At 37.8% G+C, this 15,754-nt stretch overlaps 1 protein-coding gene across 5 annotated transcripts in view; it reads left to right on the top strand.

Moving 5' to 3' along the window:
- LOC136857228 (1-acyl-sn-glycerol-3-phosphate acyltransferase gamma) overlaps positions 1–15,754 on the top strand; it is a 128,598-nt gene that overhangs the window by 10,378 nt on the left and 102,466 nt on the right. For all 5 annotated transcript variants that reach the window (XM_067135707.2, XM_067135703.2, XM_067135705.2 and 2 more), the window contains exon 2: positions 3,343–3,537. In XM_067135707.2, the coding sequence (XP_066991808.2) occupies positions 3,354–3,537 (184 nt within the window). In that variant the 5' untranslated portion in view covers positions 3,343–3,353. The remainder of the gene's footprint in view (positions 1–3,342; positions 3,538–15,754) is intronic.

The following is a 15,754-nucleotide window of genomic DNA, read 5'->3' as shown; positions in this document are numbered from 1 at the left end:
ACTGTTTGTTAGTACCGCAACATGACAAAGACCATGGTTCTACTTTCCTAGCGATAAATACCATTTTGAGTGGCTGATGACCTGGATTTTGGACCCCTTTAGACTACAAGCATCATCGATTCATTTTTCATTTCAGAAGCAGTCTGTTGGTCAGTAATACTATTGTTTAATACTAGTTTCTGGGAATGTCATTACATTTCGTACCATTAGGGGCCGATGACCTCGGTGTTAGGCCCCTTTAAACAACAAGCTTCATCATCATCATCTTCTCTGTCCCTTTATTTTACTTTTACCTTTTCTCAAAGTACTCCTCCTAACTAAATGAAACTTCTTACTCACTGTGGTTTCTTTACTCCACATGTTATGAATTTAGGTCTGTAGGCCTATAGTATAACTATTTCTTCATTCTTGGACTTCTTTTTCACAATTTCTCCACAAAATCAAATCATTGGCTTGCACCATTAATTTCATATTACATTGTCCAATCATTTTTACCCTACTTTGTAACGTAATGAAGAAGAGTAACTATTTTTTTAAACCCAAGATCATTCTCCAGTCTACTCCATTGCCAGGGTGAGTGATTCACCTGGTAGAGCATTGGCAGGTTCAGTCCCTATCAGGCTGTTGGTATTTGAAGATACTCAAATTACACTAGCTTCATGTTGGTAGATTTAATGGCATGTAAAAGAACTTCTGCAGGACAAAATTCTGGCATTTTTGCCGAATGAAGAACAAAAAGCTATGCGAGTTGGAATTTCCCATATACTTCTCACATGGTATAAAGAGTAAGGTGACACTTTTTTGGACAAAACAGTCACGTGTGATGAGACTTGGGTACATCATTACACCCCCAAATCGAAGAGCGCCAGTGTGGAGTGGAAGAGGAGTGGTAAGTGACAAGTCTGTGATAATATTTGAAGGTATTAAATTTAAGAAGTAATTCTCATTTATCATCTTAATATTGAATATTTTATGTTATAGTAGTCTCCTAATATATCATTAATATTGTTTATTCACTGAGATTATAAATTGTGATATAATAATCACAGTGCACATCACTTCCTTTTTGAGTTTTGATTGGATGATTCCACCTATGCAACAGTTTCCTTATTAAAAATTCTTGACACTACCCTTCGCAGTTCTTTCGGAAGTTGGTTATTGACAAGTCTTTCATTGAGGTAGGGTTCAGTTAATTGTCCGTCCAATGTTTTCAGAAACTGAAAGCTAGTGACAGGCATGTCGTTTTTGAGCGATGTCTGTACAATGAAAGAATTTATTCCAAAAATATTTAGGATGATGAAGAAAATCACGAGAGGCCATCTGCGCATCCGGGGATCCTAGGATCACACACTGACATGCTAGGGTGAGATATGGAAGCCATAGCAAGGCTTACACGAAGAAAAAGTATCAAACACGCACTTCGAATGAAATATGAACACTTACAAAATTTTAAGTCACGGCAAACTTCGTAACACAAATGCTGTTGTGGGGTCGTAAACGGCATTGCACAATATTTAAATCAAATTCCTGAGAAAACCAATATTTGCTAAAAGCTACAACTCAAGATAGCAGTTGACTTTGCACTAAGTGACAGCTACAGTGAAAGGCGATAGCTATGGAATGTGGAAGGAGCGCCAGGGCTGTACAAAGTCACTGGTATCTTTAAAGACCCCACAACGCCAGTCGAGGGTTAACTTTCGAGGTGGAAAGACCCAAGTTTAGTGTGACTTTTCTAGCGAGTATCACGTATGTAGTCTTTATGGCAGAGCCAGCAATGTGCCGGTCGCTTGTAGTCGAGCATATCGGTAGTGTAGTGATCAAAATCCAACCTTCAACGCTTCAAGACCCTTCATATTCACAGATGAAAATGAGCTAATCTGTTGTTTACCTTAGATGAGCTTTTCTTTTTAAAAAGTCAAGTGACTTATTCTTCAGGTTCTTGTGTTTTGTATGAAAATGTCTTTTTGATATAGATGGCTTCATTGAATTGTTGGAAAGAGCCTCATGGCAAACAACAAAAAAGGGGTTGTGGTTTTGACTCGCTTCTTCCATAAGTAAATCCTAAAGACAAGAACGCAGGGTCATACTTTCTGACAGTATGTTGAGATTTCGGTTCAGAACACATACTCCTATGAGAAAAGGATTCAGCTTCTGCTGGCTCTGCAACTTTTTCACAATCTTTGTATTCATCAGAAGCAACCATACTTTCTGTTTTAAGTCTGCTTTTCAATGCATTCTATCATTATTCATTTCTTCCTCTTGGTTGATGTGAGAAAAGTACACACACACACATTATAATTATAAACTCACAACTACTGTGTATTTTCAGCCACTCTTAACAAATCATGGCTAGACTGCTTTGATTGCAAGCGAGAAAATAAAATGTCACATATTACATAGTGTTCTTACAAACATTAGAAAGTACTGTAGTGCTGCATCAGATATTGTGTTCCTCAGATAATCAAAGAAGAAAGTTCATATTGAACCCCCAGGGGTACATAGGTACACGTACCTCAATTTCAGAATCGCTGGTTTAAATCATTGAAATAACATTGGCGCTAATGATCTAATCTATTTTTTTTTTAGCATGAACTCTACAGTACTCGGTATATTGTGCTTTGGCAATATATAAGATTGTGTACCAATGTTCTAAGTTGGCTGTGATGTAAGAGTTCATTGGGTTGCATATCTCCAGAAACATTAAGGGGCAGGAGGGCCACCCAGCAGGCCTATAATACATCTATTTTTATAGATTGATATTTTACACAGGTTATCGATATGTGAATTATATTCATTTTTTTAAATTTCAGCTGTATAGCAGCCTTCTCCTCTTCTTCCTTCCTTCCTCTCTCCCCATGTAAATTAAATTATTTAAGAGTTCCCTTCAAAGAGTTCTTTTTTTGCTATAACAAAATGAACAATATTTTGTATAAACTAATTTAATCCAGTTCTGTGCTTCCATTTCTGAATTTGTGAGGTTTCTATATCCTGTAAGCTTCACTCATGAATTATCATTAACAGTGATCATGGGATCTAATCTTCTTTGTGTGTACAAGTTTTCTCTTATGAAACCAGAATATTTGGGACAATGTTTCAAAGTTTATTCATATTTTAAGTTTGTACTTTGTTGGTAGATCAAATAATGCAGTGATTGTTCTAATATTTTTAAAAGAGGATGTCACACCTTAATATTATCACTGGTAAAAGATGCATTTTGTATAGAAAATCAGAAGTAATTGTAATATTTAAATTTTCTCATAAGTAATCTTGATTCTATTGCTGTCCTTCTATATATGTATTGTTTCATATGCTCATATGAGAATTTAAAATTTTATGTTTTAGCTACTTGTAAAATGGAGGCACTTGTAGCACGTATCAAGCGCTCACCTGTTGCTCACTTGCTGCTTGCCATCACGTTCTTTGTCTCTGGTGTGATCATCAATTTGGTGCAGTGCGTACTCTACTTTTGCTTAAGGCCTTGTAGCAGATACTTGTTCCGCAAGATAAACTACTATGTTGCATACTCCCTGTACTGCCGTAAGTTCTGTTGACTGATTCATAGATTAACCTCAGTAAACAAAATGCTAGCATAACCTTATTTTTTTAACCTATTGATGTTGTTTCCTCATTGTGTATGTAATATAGGCATAAAAAAATGAATGTGTAATGCATGTTGATTTACCATAATAAAGGTTTGCTGGCACTAGTTTAGTACTCATCTGAAGTCACCACATTCTGCTCAGGTAGCCAGAATTATTCCATACACACTTGTAATTGAGACAGAAGGCAGGAACTTGAAAATGAACATACAGTATGCTAAATACAATGACAGGTCAGTGTGAGAAGTGAGAGCAACAGAACGAGGAGACAAGGACAAACATAAAACCACAAAAGAACAACAAGTGGTGTATCTTCATACACTACTGTCTTCAAAGAGGTGGGTTTTCCCTCATCCCCAGTTTTTCCATATACGATTCTTTTTGGACCCTTGTGAGCTTGTTTTGGCTCTCCAGCTTCATCAGGAGGGTGGATACCAATGTTTATTGAGGGGCCGTCTTTACAGATCAGTCTTGTATGTGAAAAATGTAGCATAAAGAAAGATTGATAAAGATCGAAAAAAGGAAGAGACAAACAGATCAAGATGAAAAGAGGTGGTAAATACTAGGAATATAAGACAAACACACTGGAAGAAAGGATCCCACCTGATCAATATAAGTAATAAAAAGGAACAAACTGGTGACATATCAAGAAAGAGCTTGAAAAGAGATACGACAGAAGAGGGAGCAACAGAAGAAACAGACAAATATGATGACCCAAAAAATAAATCTCCACTTCTTCATACACTGCTATGTTCAAATAGATTGCCCTCCTAACAAAGCATTAGGTTTGGTTCATGTTGTGAATGTGTACTGGTGGAGAGGTTGTAATTTGTAATTTCTGTAGCTCTTAGTTATCTAACGTATTAAATAGTTCTAGTTGTTTCATTTCTTTTATTAGCAATCCAGGTGCTTTGATATATTGGTGAGAAGGTGATGGTAACTGATCCCAACACAAAAGAACACCCATTTAATAAAACCTGTCAATGAAACCTACATATTTATATTTAATAAACGTGCAGAATATTAGTCAGGCTTATGAAAAGATGCACTGTAATTAATTTACTGTGTTTGTCTTCAGAATTTATTTTATTAATATAATGTTTTATTAAAACAAAAGAATTAAAGTATAGGAGTTGAAGGAGAAAAGCATACAAGAATTTCAAAGGGAAATGATACCCTTGGTGCCCAGGACGGACTTAGCGGACAAAAATTTGAAACAAACATTAGATAATCGCTCCACTTCCTTACACTCGATTGTTTGCATGGGTTGAAGCACGCTCGGTCTTGGTCGAAGGAAAGTCCACGATAGTCGATAACTCATTCTTTGATATGATTGGTATTTTTGACCACGTGAGTGTTGTTCTTTGTTCACAAAGTTGGTGTTCTTTGAAAGTTTTGGCCTTTTAAGTTTGACATATTTTAATTGTTAGAGTTTTTGTGTTATAACTTCGTACTTCGCAGTTTCCTGTATTCGTTGGACTAATTACATTCGTTCCAGTGACGGTATACCGCTATTAGCAAAGCCCATTTAATTATAAAGAAGAAGAAGAATTACATTCGTTCCACGTGCGTGTGTGTGCTTTTTTACCATGTGCATATTCTTTGTTGACGAGGTTGGCGTCGTGTTCATTTAATGGTTTAAGACTTTGTGTGCTTTGACATATTTTAATGAAGTGTTTGACTGCCTTGAGTGTTTGTTATAATTTTATGTGACGTTCAGTGATCAAGTTCATTTCGATTTTCAGTACATATCTAGACATTTGTTCTTGGACATTTTCATATGCTACATTCCTATTGTACATTATCATGAATAAATCCAACGAGAAACAGTACTTTCAGACATTTAAAGAATCATATTCTTTTGATTTTCCATGCATACTAAAATCAAGAAAGGGAGAAAAATTTGCCTTTTGCACGGTATGGGAGTGTGATATTAATATTGCACATGGTGGAAGAAACGATTTAAGTGATGAGTTATTGGCATTCAGACTTCGGACATAGTGAATGATTTCCAGGATACAGATAAGTCCCTTTTCTTTTCATCAGTGAGAATCTACTTTTGTATTGCCTGTGACTACATTGTCAACAAGTTTCCACTCAAGGATGATTATGTTAAAGCATGCTCAAGTTGCTAGGTTAGACAGCATTGAAGATGCACAGTTTTCTTCCATTCGTTTTTTCTCGGAAAAGTTTCCTATCATGTTATGCAATGAAGAGAATGAAACCACAGATGAGGTGATGAATGAGCTTCAGAGGCATTCACAGTTCTTCAGGTAGATGCCACTTCAGCTGCAAATCAAGATGTTGCAAGTGATTCCAGTTGGGCACAAATATCAAGAATTCATGGAGCTGATGGCCTTCTTAAGTATAACCGAATTTCTAGAGTAATGCTCTCTATTCCCACCATACCCCAAAGCAATGCAGAATGTGAACGTGTTTTTAGCCTTGTGAAGAAAAATAGAACAGAGTTCAGATCATGCATGTCCAATGAATCTCTGGAGTCTATTTCTATTTTGAAGACCAGGAGTTCTGGTTCCTGTTATGACAAAACATTTTCTCAAGACTCTTTAAAGGAAGCTAAAAAGGTCACAACTATTATTTTAAAGCTGAACTAGCGTGTGATTTGCAGTGTGTATCATATTTCTTGCCTGTGTTGTGTTACACAAGTTTTATTGTGTAAAGCCTTTTTAAGTTATCGCATATCTGCTTAATTTATCAAGGAAATTCTGTCGTGTATGCTCCAAACTAATATTCGCCATGCCTGCTGCTGTTTAACATGGATTTCTTCTTGATTGTTATGTTCATCTACAAGTCATTGGCCTATGATATAAGTAGATATGATTTCTTTGAAGTATCCTGTTTAAAGCATGAATTATTGTATTTTGTAGCCCAGAAGTATTGTTATTTTCGTCAAGCCGGGATATTACATCAAATCAGCTTCATGGTCCGTATTGCACTTACACAGAATCACAACTAGGTCTTTTTTATTTTCCACCTTATTTCAAGGCACCTTATTGGTTAAAAGTGGTACATGTTTCGTATATTATAAACATCTTCAGCCACATAAGACTGTTTACATGAAAAATTCATATAATGACAACAGTATCAATGCTTTAGAGGAAGTGTCCTTAAAATTTTAGAAAAAAAAAGAAATGAACATGTTGTTATTTGCAAATGTTATTGTGATTTGGGGAGAAGAGGACATGAATGTTCAAGACAGGCTTTTTTCTATTGGCGTTATGTCGCACCGACACAGATAGGTCTTATGGTGATCATGGGACCGGAAAGGGCTAGGACTGGGAAGGAAGCAGCCGTGGCCTTAATTAAGGTACAACCTCAGCATGTGCCTGGTATGAAAATGGAAAACCACGGAAAACCATCTACAGTGGGGTTCGAACCCACTATCTCCCGAATACTGGATACTGGCTGCACTTAAGCGATTGCAGCTATCAAGCTCGGTCAAGAACAGGTGGATGTGGGGAATGGGAAGATCGAAATATGTGGTTTGAAAATAAGTGTAGAAAAGAGTAAAACTCTTTTTATGACTAGAGGGGAGAAAGAAGGAAAAGGTCAGATTAGACTTGCAGACAAGCCCCTGGAAGTAGTGGAGACGTTCAAATATCGGAGGTGTGAAATAATGAAGAATGCTCGACTGCATGCTGAAATTAGTAAGAGAATTCAAGCTGGAAGCTCTTTCTATTATAGTGTAAGAAACATGCGACAAAAATGTGCCAATGGAGCATAGGAAACCATGTACAAGATGTGTTACGTACCCATAACAACTGACGGAACAGAAACTTGGACAATGACAAAGAAGGATGAATTTCTATAGAACACCTTTCCGCCTTGTCAGTACTTTACATATTTTATTATACTTAATTACCATACATGTTTTGAGAGCTAACTACTCTCTTCTTCAGCGGTGCCAAAACATGAAAACTAAATCTTTGAACTTGATACATTTGTACAGAGAGTTATCAACAGAACAATTATATATAAATCTTGAAATTGTTAAAATATTTCTTTGTGTTTCAACTTACTTACTATGTCATTTATTACAAACTTTAAAATAGAAAATTTCAAATCGTAAAATAAAACCTATTAAATTAGTCGCTATATCACTGTACGCTAAAATTTAATGCTCTGCTCTTGGAACTTACGTCCTTATTTACATCTAAAAAAGAAAAAAAATTTTTGTCTAAATTTACATTTACTTTGTCATTTAGTAAAACACTTTAAAATAGAATAATTTTCAATTCATAAAATAAATCTCTTGAGTCACAATATGTTGAATTTAAATTATTTTCTGCTCTCTTCTTGAAATTTCTCCTTTCTTTAATTCCTAAAAAAGAAAACATTATATTTAAGTTTCTGATCTGTAATACAAAGTACCTTATTTATTCCAATAATATTGTCGATTAACTTACTGCTATATTTCTGAGACCTTTCACATAAATCGGAAATATCTCCTCTTAATCCCGTCTGACCATGCTAGCCATTTTAACCGTTAAATTCCTTTAAAATAAACAACCATCAAACCAAACGTTTAGAGATATTTTTATTTTTACTTCAGTTTCAGCTGGTTAGCAAATTTATCCACAAATTAAAATAACATTACACTAGTTTGAACCATAAAAACATGTCCTTGCTCCTTTGCTTGCTGTCAGTGACCTTAAGGAGCAAGCTGCTACTTGTCGCTATGCTGCCGGTTACATAATGTATTGGAGGGAGGGGGAGCGTGTCAATGACCGGAACTATTTCCTCCGCTCTCTCTTTCTCTCCTTCCTTATATGACTGTATGCTAATTTGTACATTGCATTTTCTTCATTCAACGGTTCATTTAAATTATTTTCATTATTGCTTCTCTAGAGCAGCCATTAATTTTCCTTTCATTGTCGTGTGCAATATTTCTATAAAATTATGATTGTACTCTTCCACAGAGAGGCCGTCGGACTAACCTTTCTTCCCAGAATCGTCTCAAAATAATACATATTCCATATTTCATGATACATAACCTCTGATTGTGATTCACTCCTCTCATTTGAGGTTAAACAGTGCTCTCGGCAGTGTTTAAACATGACCGGTTGAACATCGGTTTTAGACAGTGTGTGTATATATATATATATATTTTACAATAAATAGTATTGAATAGAATTCAATATTTAGCTTTTGTTTTACATTATATTGCTCTTCAATATGGAATCCCACGAACCTACTACACTGGCGTAGCTGCGGGAGAGGTAATACTCCCATGTGGAGTGTCCCAGGTGGCGGATATGGGAGTCCTCACCGGCTTGCCGGCGGACTTGAGGGAAATAAAATACCTCTCGTGGACCAAACACGCTACCCCCTGTGGGTGGGGGACGCAGATGAAGAATACACCCATGGTATCCCCTGCCTGACATAAGAGGCGACTAAAGGGGGCCCTAGGGGCTCTCGACTTGGGAGCGTGGGTTGGCGACCACTGGGCCTTTAGCTGAGTCCTGGCATTGCTTCCACTTGCTTGTGTCAGGCTCCTCACTTTCATCTATCCTGTCCGACCTCCCTTGGTCAACTTTTGTTCTTTACCGACCCCGACGGTATTAGAGCATTCAAGGCCTAGATAGTCTTTCATTTTCACGCCCTTCGTGGCCCTTGCCTTTCTTTGTCCATTACTTCATGTTTCGAAGTGACGGATCACTACTTTTTTCTTCTTTCTCTTTATGTACCCCCTGTGGGCGGGGGACACAGACAAAGAATACACCCACGGTATCCTCTGCCTGTCGTAAGAGGCGACTAAAAGGGGCGACCAAGGGATGTTTGTATTAGAACCAAGAAACTACTTTTGATTAGTACCATCACGCGGGGAACACCATGGGTTGCCTGTACTTGTGAGTAGTACCACTATTTAGGTACGAAATAGGTTTGTGATTAGTAGCAGCAGAGAGGGGTTCACTGTGGGTTTCCAGTACCCGTGCGTCGTACCCTTGTGAGCAACACCACGGGCCTGGGTGTTGCCTGTGATTAGTACCACTATATGAGCGGCACCGTGGGTATGCATTGCCTGTGCTTAGTACCCACTATGTGAGGAATACCGGTGCCCGTGATTAGAACACCTAGGTGAGGAACACCATCGGTTTGCGTTGCCTATGTGTTGTGCCATCATGTGAGGAACACCATAGGTCTGTGTTACCTGTACGACGTCCAATACTTGTGAGTAGTACCAGAATGTTTGGAACACCATGAGTTTATGCTACCTTTTATTAGTACTGCAACTTGAGAAATACCATGGTTCTCCTTTACTAGCGATAAGTGCCATTATGTGGAACGGTTGACATGGATATTGACCCCTTTAGACAAGCATCATCGATTCAGGATTGGGCTTTGGACACAGTCCCTTGGTCAGTAATACTGTTTCTGTGAAGGTGAGGCATTTCACGTCAGATCCACTGATTATTTTAAATTCATATTCATCATTTCATGCTTCATCACGTTTTGAATTCTGGTCAGTGGATAAATTTTTTACTTTTAAATTGTAATCATATTTCGTCTCATTTCGTACCATAGGGGCCCATGACCTAGATGTTAGGCCCCTCTAAACAACAAGCATCGTCATCATCATCAATACGGAATAATATGAAATTTATTACCTATAATGTTTTATTATAATATGAGAAATTACTTTCATGAACAATTTTTTACTGTAAGATGGTATTAACATTTAACTACATCACAATTTAGCCCTTTGTCACATGCAGACATTTGTAAATCTTCACTAAATTATTTCTTAACTTTGACCATACAAGCCCATAGGTGGTGAAGGTTCTCAATGGATGCAATGCCGGCAGGGCAAGAAAGTATGCTTCATAAAACTATAAATCTTTTTGGCAGGTTTTTTTTTTTTTTTACAGTTCCATTATTCTCCACCATTTGTCTGGACTGGACTATTTTACTACTGCATCAGAAAGTACAGGAATAGGAAAATAGAATTGGTAATCCTGAAAGACATAACATGTCTTGTAACCCACTGTGGATGAATTTTCTGAACTTTCCTGTTCTGCAGTTATTCCTCATTTGTGTATTCCAATTCAGATTCTTTGTTTTCGTATACTGTTCTTGATCTAGTCCATCCGCCTTAGTCTGGGTCAACCTATTGTTCATCAGCTTTAGTATCCTTCCCATTTCCATCCACTTAACATGTCTAAATTGTCTATTTATTTCTCTCCATTCTATCTGAAAGCTTATCTACTCAATTATTTTCCACCGGGCGAGTTGGCCGTGCGTGTAGAGGCGCGCGGCTGTGAGCTTGCATCCGGGAGATAGTAGGTTCGAATCCCACTATCGGCAGCCCTGAAAATGGTTTTCCGTGGTTTCCCATTTTCACACCAGGCAAATGCTGGGGCTGTACCTTAATTAAGGCCACGGCCGCTTCCTTCCAACTCCTAGGCCTTTCCTATCCCATCGTCGCCATAAGACCTATCTGTGTCGGTGCGACGTAAAAGCCCCTAGCAATTATTTTCCTGACGTCCTCATCTTGTCCTGTCCTTTCTTGTCTTTCCTATCATACTTCAAAATTTCACCTTACTGGCCTGGATTTATATATACAGTAGAAGACCACTATAGCGAGTACGGCGTATAGCGAGAACTCCGTTATGACAGCTTTTTCTGTCCTTTGAAAATCCCTATATTAAGCTGTGTACTATCCTTCGTTAACAGTGAGAAACCTGATAATTGACGCATCCCTTATTACGAGCGATTAAGCATGCAGAATTTTTTCCATTATCAATATTTATGCCCTCCAGCGATTATATTGAATGTGATTGATCATCTTCGGTATAGATTTTTCGCTATGTTCACTAGGGAGCTCTCTCGCAGACATTTGAACTCAAAGGCAATATCGGGGTCGCTTAGTAGTACTCGTCGACTGGTGTTCTCTGAGCACAATTAGAAATAAAAGAGAACATGTTTTCGTAATACATGCGTAAATAACATGGCCAATAGCAGTAGTTAGCTCATTAGAAATAAAGGCTGAAGTAACTGATTGCTTAATTTTTAAACTATGTACTGGAATTAAGCAAGAATGTGATAAACCTCAAGATACAGCACAGAGTAGATGACTAATTTCAGAGGTTAGTTTAATCAATAAAACCTCATTACGCATTTCTGCAGGGGACAAGAAAAGATAATGCGTTAAGCGAGAAAACATACTATTGAATACACGAATAAAAACTACCTAACAAGAATGTATAAACACTTGATATTTTTTTTTTTTCCCGACATGCATGCATTTTACGTCGTGTATGAACGGGTACAGAGAAAGATATAGGCCATGTACCATTTCTGAAGATGCCATGAGAGTATTAAAAGGCATTACAAGATATTAGAATCATTCCGTATTGACGGTTTTCACTTTACAATGGCGAAAAATGAAAGTATCCTCCTATTCAATACATCATATATTCCGTCATTAGACGGAGTAAACAAGTTCAGACATGTTTCGGCTCGTTTGAGCCATCTTCAGTGAAAAAATTAGGGGGGTTGGAATAATTTACATAATATGAGTTGAAAAAATGCTAAAAAACATAATGAAAGCGCAAATGAAAAAACAAACAAAAGAGAGCCTAGACGGAAACAAAATAGCACAAATATACAATATTTACATCAATATGCAGAGCAAAAAACAACTTATTGCAACAAAATTCAGTGAAACAGGAGTTAATTTGAAATAATAATTGATACTAAAAAACTGCGTTAACCTAAGAAACAAGGGAATGAGAAAACAAATGATGCAGATGGAAATGAATAATAGTAGCACATGGTGAGGTTGTGGACCTCATAGTTTACAAATTATTAGTTTATAAAAACGACAAAACAGTTTTGAAATCACTGTCAAAATCCTAGTGGAAACCCATCACATCAAAATGGTCAGGAGGAGAGCGGGAGCAAACATTTTGAGAGAAACCAAGCCTGAATTAACCTGCAGGCGAAAAGCCTGTGATAAGGAGAAAAAACACCTTAAATTTAAGGCTTCAGAAATAGCAGCATTCTTAATATCTTCTCAATCTAGCGGTCCCTTTCTTCATTATTGTTTCATAATGTTGGCTGGTGTTTTGCCTTATTATAGAGGGGTCGGAAGGGCCGCATATAAAAAAATATGAGAAGCTGTGTTAGGTAGAAGACAGATGCATAGTAAATTGTAGTAATCTAGTGGAAACCGTCAATGAAGTTCTAATCTGTAATGGAAAAAATGAGGTATGGGAAACATGGGTTTCTCATACAACCTCATTTTTTCCATTACAGATTAGAACTTCATTGACGGTTTCCACTAGATTACTACAATTTACTATGCATCTGTCTTCTACCTAACACAGCTTCTCATATTTTTTTATATGCGGCCCTTCCGACCCCTCTATAATAAGGCAAAACACCAGCCAACATTATGAAACAATAATGAAGAAAGGGACCGCTAGATTGAGAAGATATTAAGAATGCTGCTATTTCTGAAGCCTTAAATTTAAGGTGTTTTTTCTCCTTATCACAGGCTTTTCGCCTGCAGGTTAATTCAGGCTTGGTTTCTCTCAAAATGTTTGCTCCCGCTCTCCTCCTGACCATTTTGATGTGATGGGTTTCCACTAGGATTTTGACAGTGATTTCAAAACTGTTTTGTCGTTTTTATAAACTAATAATTTGTAAACTATGAGGTCCACAACCTCACCATGTGCTACTATTATTCATTTCCATCTGCATCATTTGTTTTCTCATTCCCTTGTTTCTTAGGTTAACGCAGTTTTTTAGTATCAATTATTATTTCAAATTAACTCCTGTTTCACTGAATTTTGTTGCAATAAGTTGTTTTTTGCTCTGCATATTGATGTAAATATTGTATATTTGTGCTATTTTGTTTCCGTCTAGGCTCTCTTTTGTTTGTTTTTTCATTTGCGCTTTCATTATGTTTTTTAGCATTTTTTCAACTCATATTATGTAAATTATTCCAACCCCCCTAATTTTTTCACTGAAGATGGCTCAAATGAGCCGAAACATGTCTGAACTTGTTTACTCCGTCTAATGACGGAATATATGATGTATTGAATAGGAGGATACTTTCATTTTTCGCCATTGTAAAGTATTAAAAGGCACGAAAAAGATGAGTCCGCCTCTGTGGTGTAGTGGTTAGTGTGATTAGCTGCCACTCCCGGAGGCCCGGGTTCGATTCCTGGCTCTGCCACGAAATTTGAAAAGTGGTACAAGGGCTGGAACGGGGTTTGCTCAGCCTCAGGAGGTCGACTGAATAGAGGTGGGTACGATTCCCACCTCAGCCATCCTGGAAGTGGTTTTCCGTGGTTTCCCACTTCTCGCCCAGGCAAATGCCGGGATGGTACCTAACTTAAGGCCACAGCCGCCTCCTTCCCTCTTTCTAGTCTATTCCTTCCAATCTTCTCATCCCCCCGCAAGGCCCCTGTTCAGCATAGCAGATGAAGCCGCCTGGGCAAGGTACTGGTCGTCCTTCCCAGTTGTATCCCCGACAGTCTGAAGCTCCAGGACGCCGCCCTTGAGGCGGTAGAAATGGGATCCCTCGCTGAGTCCAAGGGAAAAACTGACCCTGGAGGGTAAAGAAGAAGAAGGGAGATAATATGAAAACCTTTCCCACTGGGGCTTATTAAAAAATAGTGTGTAAAATACCTGATAACAAATATAAAAATAATTACAGTGGGGCGCCGTAAAATATCAGTGCATTATTGCAGATCACACTCTTCGACCATGAATTATTTTCCAGCCAACTCATTCCTGGTTGCCAGCGTTTCACCCCAGTGTGCTAAGTTGAGGTCATCAGTTGGTAAATAGCACACCCACCAAGACGAATGGCTAGTGCATACCGTGGAGGCCACTGCATAGGTTACTTGGAACCACCGGCAGTGCCACTGATCCAGGACAAATATTTCAGGTTCCCTATGGGAATCAGCATCTATATCACATGAATTATTTGGCGGTTAAACTCGACCATGTTCGATAGAAATGACTTTTGACAGTCATCTTGAATGCGACAACACTTCGATCGACTCCAGTCAAAACTCGACAGTGTGAGTTTCAACATACGCACCACTGTTGAACGATGCAGATGCCTGTCCATTTCCTGGATTTGTCATTGTTAATAAACAATTTCACGATGTTTTCAGAATCTGTAACGGGGCTACCACAAGACAAATATGCACCGCGCTAGTCAACTTCACACGATTATGTTCCTAATCCTTTCACTGCATCACTCAACACAGAATACATTTATAACTTCTGAATGGAAACAAGTTTACTGGGTTATTCAGCAGTATCGATGAAAGCCGGAGAGCAAAACTGAACTTTCCTCAGGCTAATGGCTTGTTTCCCAAAGCTATAATTTACTTTCTAAAGTTCTGGAAACCAAGGCCATTTCCCGTTTTCGTGAAACTTTCCCCAACCTGCCTCCTGTGGCGAGGGCTCTAATCTGTGTTGGGAATCACCTTCTTTTCAGAAGGGATGATAAAGAACAGGTTTTCAGCCATCGGCCAACACATGCAAGATTATAACCATAATTTCACCAATATTGAACAAGACATGGACATCCTCGTATTAGCAAACAAGGGTCCTTTACTCAACATAATGGAAAATTACTACATACACCTGGACCAATACTTTAATGCCAGTCACAATCTCAATGAAATCTCAGAGAAACCCAACATACTCTTCGATCTATTTATCACTTTCCTCAGAAACAATAATGCAGCCAACCTAAACTCAATCCTAAATTTAATCAAAGGTACTTTTCCAAGACAGTTACACTTTCTCCCGCACCCTTCAGCCCCACCTTAAGCCCTCTTCCTAAGCCATATTTCATTTCAGTACAAGAACTTACTGATTTCCATGATTATAATTTTTACAACACCCCATTTATACTTTATTCTTTGTTAAAAACCTCTTAGTATGTATATTCCTTGTATTATTAACTATTACCATAACATCTCATTTCACTTGTTATTCTTTAAAATAACATTTTCTTAGGATTTCGCCACAAATGATCTTTGCTCCAATACGGCTGATGATGACCCCTAGATGGGTCGAAACTAGTACCGTGTAATTTGTAATTTTGTGAATATATTGTAGTATTGAAAAGGTGGAAACGTTTACGTTGTTGTTATTATTATTAC

Source organism: Anabrus simplex, chromosome 1 (genome assembly GCF_040414725.1).
Source record: "Anabrus simplex isolate iqAnaSimp1 chromosome 1, ASM4041472v1, whole genome shotgun sequence".
Lineage (NCBI taxonomy): Eukaryota > Metazoa > Arthropoda > Insecta > Orthoptera > Tettigoniidae > Anabrus > Anabrus simplex.
Note: the sequence above shows the minus strand (reverse complement) of the source record. Positions and strands in the feature narration are given on the sequence as shown.